We start from the raw sequence: 10,196 nt of genomic DNA, 5'->3' as shown, positions 1-10,196 counted from the left end.
CTGACCACTGAAATATCAGAAGCAAAGCATGTCATGTGTGCATGGCCTATCCATGGCGTGCTGTCTAGTGCAGGAATTAAATCAGTGATTTTTTCTTAAATAAACTTTTACAAAGATTATCAAAGAAAAATAATTAATTTTTCTTAAAAGTTACACCTCTTTATATCTATTCATTGATCATTGTGACGCTTCTCACATCTCTGAATATATAAATGCGTTCAAGTCGTGTAAACTAATGATTCATATAATGCTAAATAATTTGTTAGAACCCAAGCAGTGCTAGGCCTCGGAAAGGATCAGGCTAAATACTTCACCTTTAGCACTAAGCAGCTCATCATAATCATCACAGAGCTCCTCTGGAGGTGATTCTTGTTACTGATCAAATTTCCTCCACACAGTTTTAAATTCAACTATGCTCCCTCTGAGGCAGCCTTACTGATGGCTTACACATTTATCTAAATTGCTGTGACCCTTTACTTTGCTGAGCATACATGAAGTTTTCTGAGGTCAACAACAGTCATGTTTCTGCTAACACTCCAAATCAGTCTTTTTGGTTCCCACTGGCTGGATCCAGTATGTCTTTAACACTGAGGTAAACTTCAACACTGAAAGTATGGTCCTTTTGCTAATTTGTATGGAAATATGTTTATATATGAACAAACAATATGATTCCCATTGGGAGAATAGTTTAAATTCAACATGTCTTTAATATTGATTTTCTTGGGACAAGAGGAAGTTGAGTCTTTTTGCATGAATATCAACAAAAGAACACTTTAAAAACTTCTATTGGTATAAACTTATTGCAGTTTGCATGGAGAGAGGTGAGACCCCTTGCTTTTCGTTGTACACCACCACCACTCCTACTGCTGCCTTTCAGAAGAATTTCTTCTATCCTAGTAAATTTTATCTGTCCTTCAGTTAACAGGATGAATTCCTAAGGCTGAGGAATTAGAAACATTTTCAGTGCAACTTTATCAGTGCAAATTTATATTCCTGATTTTTATCAGCATTTGATTTTATCTAGACTATATTTTTCAGAACTCTGAACAGCAAGGAAATCAGCTTTGAAGAAAGTGAGTGTCTCCAGCTCAGGGAAAACAGAAAGTTAGATTATGCTTCTAATGTTGTTCAACAGATGCCTGTGTAAAGACAATGGAATACACTTGAACAGTATGAATATAATTTCCTGCAGAGGTGAAAAGGCGTGTGTGGGGAAGATCCACAGACTCTGACACAAACCAGTCAGAATTGAGATCTCCACACACAAACTGTTCATTATTCTCTTTTCAAACAAGAGTCCACCCATGTCTTTAGATGTTATTTCAGATTACAGCTAGAGACAATTTCCCTGTGCAGCTGTGACACAGTACTTGGCACAACAGTGAGGGAGAGAGTGCCACAGGTAAGTCTCCCCAGTGGGAAAGAAACTGGACAGGCACAACCAGCCACCACAGATGGAGTGCATCCGGGAGTCCAACACCATGGGGCAGAAACCACAACAACCTGGAGGCATGAGAGGCAGATCCAGTTCATCAGTAATTCCCAATTGTAGGGACTCAGAATCAGTTCACGCAGGAATGAGGAACTCCAGGCATCTCACAAACGCCCTCTACCGAGAAGTGGGTCTCACAGGAAAAAACACTCTTCATGCATTTATGCAGCTCAAGGCACTTAGTAATTCCAGGGCTAATTCCAGATTTGCACATCACAACATGTGTAGTCCCTCAAAGAGCCAAGCGTATCTGCCACCAAAACTATCTGCAGTAAGCAGCCTGTAATTATGTATGTGTACTTGCACATTAAATGAAAACTGGGTTCAAGTGGAGCCCGGGAAGTGATCATGTTTGAAGGCCTGATCTTCAGTCAAATATTAAAAAGAAACAAGGCAACAACCAAGGAACAAATACTACTTGATTTTAAACACTGAGCATTAGGAACCAAATCTTCAATAAATTTTTTAGTATCACACATTAGATCAGTAGATACAGTTGGAATAAGTGGCATGTATTGTAGTAAAGAGTAGCATCTTCCAGACAGTCAAAAGTACAATAACTCATGTCACTCATGTTTTCTTTCTTGTTACTTCCATAGAGGCTTTCTTATTTTGATGGAGGGAACTCTGCAAACAAAAATGGAAATTCAGGTGCTTCCAGTACTAGACAAAGCTGGAAAACTAGCAGAAATGGCTTTCTCCAATATTCAGACATGCAAGCTCTCTTTTGGCAAACAAAACTTTATCTTATTGAGGCCAATTCAATTTTTTGTAGCATTTTCATGGTGCTTGTTTTATTCATGGCACGAGGATAATAGGTGCCATTACATTTAACCACATTATTAAAGCAATGAATTGGGTGCTTAATGTTAAATGTGCAGCTCATCCCTCTAAGCTCAACTGCAGCTTTATGCATGCATTTAGATTCCATTCGTTTTACTCTGATTATTCAGTAGGACTTCAACTCATTAAAAGGTTAAACAGCACACCACTGAGCTGCAAACTGAAGTCAAAAGCCAGGCTTCAGGTTCACTTAGAAACAAATGTGATATCAACCACTTCCATCCCATTTGTCCTTGATAGACAACTAACACACAGGTGCTCTTATAGACTCAAAACAAATAATGATTTTCTGTCAAGGAAGTCCCAAGGAATGGCTTGAGTTCCCTTGGCAGACTGCACTCAAAAGGACTGCACAATGCCAGCTTACTCTACTTCCATCTCAAGTTATCCTCCTAATGAGGTGTTACGAAGCACATCATTGAACACGCATGACAAAAGAAAAACATTGTTATTAGTTCCTCCTAGTGCGAAGATAATGGAATTCCTGTGCTTGAGCTCACATGACACTGGAGCCACTTCAAAGAAAGTGACAATTTTATTGTGGGCCCATTCATCACACTCAGTGGGGTTTCACTGCAGACACCCATGGGGTTTGTATTGGGTTTATCTGACAACCTCTCCAGAATTAATTTTTTTGTATTTCAATGCAGCTGCGTTCCTTATGGGTTCCTAGAACAAAATCAGAGCATTGCCAGCTAAGTCTTCTTTTAGCGCTTTTATCACAGGACAGAAATTCAAGTTTCTATACTGTCACCGAGGTTGATTGTTGATTGTCTTATATTACACAATCCAGTCAGGTAAGTAATCATGTGATTCTCACCGAAAAATAAAAATATACAAAGTAGCATTTGTATAATGCAGATTGTTCCCTAAAATGTGTTCTGAAATATTGTTTCTATCTATAGTGGAATCAAATGCTGAACAAACTTCATGGGTTCATGTTCATCAATTGATGTGCAAATAATAACTACTATACCAAGCATAATAAAAAGCATTGAAAGATCCATCTCCATTTCAAAACTTGGAGTTGTTGCGAACTCCTTTTGTGTTTTTAAACATTTCTATTTAAAGAGATCCTAATAAATACAAATGCAACAATTTTTGAAGTACACTCAACAGCAGGTTTTCAATAGGCAATTCACATTTTAAAATAATTAAATTATTGAAATATTACTGATATTAAACATGCTGAACTAATTTAGTCATTTCATAGTATTGTGGGAACACTAAAATTGCATTTGGATGATAATTAAGCTCCACATGTATTATGTATCGGAAAACAATTCACTGTAACCACAATCACTGCGTTTTGGTGAAGGTTAGTCACACATCCTGAGAACCACAGTACTTTATTGCAAATCACACACCACTGTGAGACATTACTGCTTTTAGTTCATTTGACATACACAAACCTCAGCATTCTCTCTATGCAGGAGAGCAGCAGACTGCATTATAAAAAGCTTGGAAACCCAGTCTGAGTGCTATCGATACAGCACCTTTTACAGTACTCCAGGAGACAGACATTTCATTAACTGCCTGAACTAGGAGCTGAGTAAATAACATGCACTTATTGGAGCACTTTTCACCTTCTTTCTAATTTAGCTACTTCAGTAGATGCACAGCAGGTTCCTTTACAGAGGGCATTCTGATGTCTTACAACAGTTATTTCAACCATGTCATTAATACAGTCATTGAGGCACCTTTTAGAGACACAACAGCTAAATCCATACGTAAAATGAACACCAATTCCCATCACTTCCCTTCTTCTGCCTATGTTTCCATGCCTATGAGCACACATGACAGGGGGAACAATGCTTTTTGATACATCAGCTTGAAGTCATGCTGCAGCCAGTTACAAGGGAGGCTCTCTTTTGAGTTTAGAGGCAAAACAGTAACTACCCCTCTCTGGATTTGGTGACTGGATTTCACTTTCCTGTGCACGCCAAATAAACTACTGCATACCAGTGAGTGAATGACAAATTAGCATTTCCCCTTTACTGGTTTCCCATCTCCATCCTTCCTCTCTCCATCTTCCCATAGAACTCCCACTGCATTCAAACTACTGAGTTGAAGTACATCCTTGCGGCAATTTACCAGTAGGAGTGTCTGTCGCATGCATGGACTCGCATGCACAGCTCTTCTGGAGCTCCTTCAACCTCACATATTGAGTAGGCTGGCAAATTATTAATAGCAATTATTGTCATTAAGTTATTTGTAGCAATTTTGAAGTGGTTAATATTATTTGTATTAATTCAATTTCTGTTTCTTTGAATTCAGAATCGTGGATCTACGGCTTCCAAGTCCTGCTGCATCCTTTTTTAGTGGACTTGGTTAAAAAGTTAGTAAGATCTAGATGCTCCGGCTAGCCGGGTCTCGGATCTTCCCGCCGGCGGCAGCTCCGAGAGCGCTGCGCCGGGGCCTCAACCGGGACGAGGATGGGGACCGGGGCGGGGAGCGGCTCCGGGGCCGGGCGGGGGTGATGGTCGGTACAGCGGGTGCCCCGGGCTGGCGGGGCAGGGGCAGCGGGGCAGGGGCGCAGCCGGCGGCGGGGCGCCGGTGGCGGCCGGCGCTGCTGACGGTGCTGCCCGGGGATTATCGCCGGGCGCCCGCCGGCCCCGCTTTTGCTGCGCCCGCTGCCGGCCCGAGAGCAGGGGCCCGCCCGGGGACAAAGGGCGGAGCGAGCCGGGGCCGGGGCCGGGGCCGGGGCCAGGGCGGGCTCCGGCTCCGGCCGCCGCCCACACAGGGCACCTTCCCCAGCCATGTCCCCCAACTACATCCGGAGCTTCTCGGAGGGATGTGTGAGTACGCGGGGGCGCCCCCCTGGCCCCGACCGGAGCGGGGGGTCCGGCCCCAAACCGCGCGGGGACCCCGCCGCGCCCCCGCCCCGCGCACGGGCCGGCGGTGCCGCCCGCCTGCGCTCTCGGCCCGAGCACGGGGCTGGAATTGCCCCTTTGGGGAAGCTTTAATTTGCGGGAATAAGTATGGCTCTAAGCATGTTTAGGTTTGATGGTGGCACGGCGGTCTGTGCTTTGCCATCACCTGACATCATGTGAATGAATCAGTACAACAGCAAAACGAATAGACTTTGGGTCGAAGCGTTCAGCTCCGTCTGGCGCCTTCTGCAGCAGCGGAATACAGATAAAGGCAGTGAAACAAATGAACTGGCAAGTGCTAGACAAATTAACATTTATATAAAGTTAGTAGGAACAATGAAGTGTTCTAAGACATTATTTTGTTAGAGAGCTACTGCTCTCTAGAGCATAGACAAACTCTCTCTTTTTAAAACAAGTAGAATAAAATAAATACCAGTAGACCTCCAACAATAACACTGTTCATTTTTATTTTTTTATGTTGAATGAACCCTCTGATTTGCAGCTCAGGCCGCCAACGGTAATTGGTCAATTCCACACTCTTTTTTTGGCTCAATTCGAATGTTTTTCCTTGGTGTTTTGGGCTTTGCTGTTTATGGAAATGAGGCCTTGCATTTCAGCTGTGACCCAGAAAAGAGAGAGGTTAATCTTTTCTGTTACAACCAGTTCAGACCGATAACTCCTCAGGTAATTATCTTTTTCTGTTATTTTTTCATTATAAAAATCCAGTGTTAAGAAAGTAAACTGCAAAAATTAAAACGTGATTGTTCCATATAAGTACTAACTGACTAATTATAGTTAACTAGGCTAATTATAACTAGATTTTTCATTAATATTTTCCTTTTAATATTTTCCTTTATCAGTGACTAAATAGGGAGCTGTGCTTCCTTTCCTTCAAAACAATCCTCATGTTTCAGAAACCAACTAAACTTTTCAAGTCAAAACATAACTGCTTTTTACTTTTATTGTCATCTAAGTGCTTATACATTTGATATATATTTAAAACAGACTTGCAAAATGTTCCAATATGCATGTGTTTTAGCTGTCCCAATGCAGTTGTAAATGATCTGACAGCTACATTTCTGCTACATTTTAGGTTTTCTGGGCATTACAGCTGGTGATTGTACTGGTACCTGGAGCCTTTTTTCACCTTTATGCTGCTTGTAAGAGCATCAAACAGGAAGATATTCTCCAAAAGTCATCCTACACCGGTTTTTATATATTCTCTGTTTTCTTAAGGATTGTCCTTGAAGTTGTGGCTTTTTGGCTTCAGATTCAGCTCTTTGGTTTCAAAGTGAACGCAATCTACATGTGTGATGTGGGAGCACTTGAAAAAAAGTTTAACATTACCCGGTGCATGGTGCCAGAGCACTTTGAAAAGACGATTTTTCTTATTGCAATGTACACATTTACTGTGATTACAGTGATCTTGTGTGTTGCTGAAATTTTTGAGATCTCATGTAGAAGGCTAGGTTTCTTAAAAACTCAGTGATGTCAACCACACGTACTCATTTACCACCCTGTCCACCTACAGTCTTGTAACAATGATTTCAAATCACAAATCACAAATCATCTCCTGGCCTCTATGCAGTGTTGCAGAGGAGAACCACACTTAATATTACTGAGGCAGAATAGTCATTTGACCTGAACTCCTTATCTAAAACACTGTTTTAGAATAATCTTTGTTTCCATGTCAAGGCCAAAGGCACTGAGGTCTCCAAGAGCAATATATTTTCATGACCTGCCACATACGATAGTTCTGCCTCCAGGGGAGTGTCTGTGTGTGTGGAGAAGGTTATTTATAAACACACTTCTATTCACAACTTTTCTGAACACATGCCATTGGAGCTAATAAGGTCATTGCCCTTTCAGGAAAAACTATTGCAAATTTCTTACATGTTCTTATGGCTTGAGAATTGAGCAATAATGGTGGATACTCTCTGGGTACCAGAAAGCATTCGAGCATCTTCCCAAGCAGTGCCACTGAGATGCAACCTGCATCTCAGCCCCCAGGGGCAGAGACTCCTGGTTAGGCTGTGGTGACAACATATCCATGGATACCAGCTTCACTCTGCAGAGGCTCAGCTACTGTCACCTGCTGGCTCAGAATCTCCTTCTAAAAGTGAAAGAGTAGCATGGTATTCTTTGTGCTGACTGCAATGCCTTACCCTCCTGTTTTGGCTTACCACGCAGAAGATTTTTACCAATTTAGTATGATCACATTTTGAAGGAGGAAAAGGGCTTCTTGACAATTTTGCTTAAGTGGCTTAGAAGTGTCAAAATAAAATCTCGGAAAAAAGCCATTCCTAGGCCCAATCATGACTTGATTTCAGTGAGTTTTGCTTGTGTGTGACTGTGGAATTGAGCCCACAGAATTTTCTGCTGTTTGTGTCACATCTAACTTCTTCTTGCTGTGACTAAAGTTGCTAGAATAACAATGAAAAAAGAAGTCTGCATATTAAAATTATTCTATGCAGTAAGTGCATTTGGTTAGGTTAGGTGTCAAAGGTATATAGGTATCAGATGTTTTTGTGTGCAACAGTTTCTTCTTAAGAGCTAATAAACATATTTAGAAGTGATTTCCTTGTGCTGAAGTGAGATAATGGAAATAAAAAAGATTTCAGAATCAGAAAGAAAGGAGAAGGTAGTTTCCTGTATAAAATATCTACACACAGCAATAATAACAATCAGCCATTTTCCATTCCTTTTTCAAATATAAAAAGCTGGGATCCTGATAACAGAATTTGGGTCATTTCAGAAATGTTTAGAAAAGTCTGGAAAAATTCTTACCAAATGTTTTACCACCAAGTGTTAGTTAATAAGTCCCAAACACAGTTGAATTATCATAGCCTTGCAATTCTCACCCACAAAAGTAATCCTGATCACACAAATGGCATTGAAAGTTTTAGGTGTCTTGGATTTGATTGAATCTGGGCCATGTAAAACAAAGTGAGCTAAAACTAGGTGTGTGATTTTTTTTTAATATGCTGATCAAGAACAAGATGATATATTTCAATATATTAAAGCATTAATATTATTTTTCCCCCATGGAAATAAGTTACATGTCGTAAATAAATGTCCAGTCAAAGCTATCAGATCTATGCAATATTAAATTAATTATTTGATATTTGCAAGCATTGCAAGTGGAATAAAAATCACTGTGCTAACTTCTTGTTTGCATAATATGCCATGTTCTTTGGTTAATACATGTTTAATTTTTCACTGTATATGTCAATATCCATCTGGAATTATTATTGCAAACTGAAACTTGTAATCTCAGGTAAAAAATATTTTTATTTATAAAAAAATACAGCATATAGAACTACTAAGAAAAATAATTTACTTTCACATGCCAGGTACAGTTGTTATCAATGGTATACAAATGCCACTTAATCAGTTATTTGTATAATAATAAAATAACTTAATCACAACCTTGTCAGTATTCTCCCTGGTGCTTAATATGTCATTACTTGCTGTTCTTCTGTAAATTTCCAAACACTTCAGAAAGGTCAGAGGAGTGCCAAAACCCCCAAGCCCTCAGGACTTCCTTAAGTCCCTGTTACCATCAAGACCCTTGAAGAACAAGTACTGGCGTGGGACTGCCTGAGGATCCCTTGAGTGCTTTAGGAGCTGGATTACCCACCACTATGCCCTTTCCTTTTGTGGTCAAATTCTGGAACATATTAAAAATTTTCCTTCTTCCAAATGAGATACACCACCAATATTTTTTTCTGCATTTCCTGTGGAATTAAAATTGTCAAATTCCTCAGTTTTTCATTTTAAAGAAAAAGTGCATTATTGCCTTTTAGTGCAAATGTTTTTCTGTGCCTGATTCTGCTATTAGTTTCTAGAACACGTTGATGGAGATATTATATCCATGTAAAGAAATCATTTCCCTGTGGCTGTCAACACTCCTATTTCCTATATTTGCCATTTGTTTTCCTGGCGCTCTTTGTATTCTCAAGTGTCTCTAAACTTTCTTTTGCTTAGTCTTCCAAACTCCCACCACTTTCATCCTTATTCACATTGTTTTCTATCAGCTTCCTTCCACCCTTCGTCCCTCTGAGATTGATATGCCCTCGTGCATTTCTCAGTGTTGCGTTGATTTTTGCTCAAATGCTTAGCAAGTCTTTGAGATGATCACGAAGGCTTATTTTTTTCCTTGTTGCCATTTAGAAAGGAATTATATAATACACTTGGGGATTCTTTGATTCAATTCTATTTCTTTACACAGCGAACATGAAGTCCTGTCTCCCAGAACACTGAGGAAGCATTTTTGTTGCTTACATCAGGTTCGCACTGTAAGTGCTTTGACTTTTTCATTGCTTTCCACCACACTCCAGCCACCTCATTTTCCCAGATAGCACTCAAAGCAATCCCCAGCTCATGTGTTTGCCGTCAGTTTTGTCTCTAGTCAGACATCATGACCATTTTAGTTCTCACTTAACAAAGAGCTGTAATTGTGACATGATTGCCTTTACATCAAAGGTATAGCTGCTCTGGGCCACCCAGATTCTAGTATAGCACCACAGCATCCCAGTCCTGCAACCACTCCTTGTTCTGTTCCTTTCATGGATTCCTTTCTTCTGTTCAGACATAATATCCTTTCTGTTCCCTTTTTGGCACTCTCCCATGTCAGCAATGAGACAATGCAGCCACCTCTCCTACCCTGTGCCTCCATCCAACACGCACCTTTTTTTATGCCCTGGAGCATCGACATTCTCCTCCCCTGCAAACAGACACTTTGAGATCAAGAACAGGTTTGGCAAAAGGGCTGTCTAAAAGAAATTTTAAAATAGTATTAACAATGTCATCGGAATGAGATAATAGACACTAAAATAATTTATATTTCAATAACTTGTGAGATCCATTTGAAACTATTTTGTTTCAACAGTTCACATTTCTTTTGCTGTTCTCATCCCCTCTCTGCAAAAGCAGAAATCCCTGGTGGTTCCTCAGAGAAAAAGTTATCTGGGAAGTGGTGGTCCTAC

General features: G+C 40.4%; 1 protein-coding gene across 1 annotated transcript; it reads left to right on the top strand.

Annotated features, from left to right (window-relative positions):
• The first annotated feature begins 4,997 nt into the window (after positions 1-4,997).
• GJE1 (gap junction protein epsilon 1) lies at positions 4,998-8,636 on the top strand. Its single transcript, XM_032102001.1, is given in 4 exon segments — positions 4,998-5,133; positions 5,711-5,744; positions 5,747-5,892; positions 6,302-8,636. Coding segments are annotated over 4 exon segments (615 nt in total). The 5' UTR covers positions 4,998-5,094; the 3' UTR covers positions 6,698-8,636.
• Positions 8,637-10,196: the final 1,560 nt, after the last annotated feature.

The sequence above is a fragment of the Corvus moneduloides genome, chromosome 3 (assembly GCF_009650955.1).
Source record: "Corvus moneduloides isolate bCorMon1 chromosome 3, bCorMon1.pri, whole genome shotgun sequence".
In the NCBI taxonomy this organism is placed as follows: Eukaryota; Metazoa; Chordata; class Aves; order Passeriformes; family Corvidae; genus Corvus; species Corvus moneduloides.
This window is presented reverse-complemented; position numbering and strand designations above follow the sequence as displayed.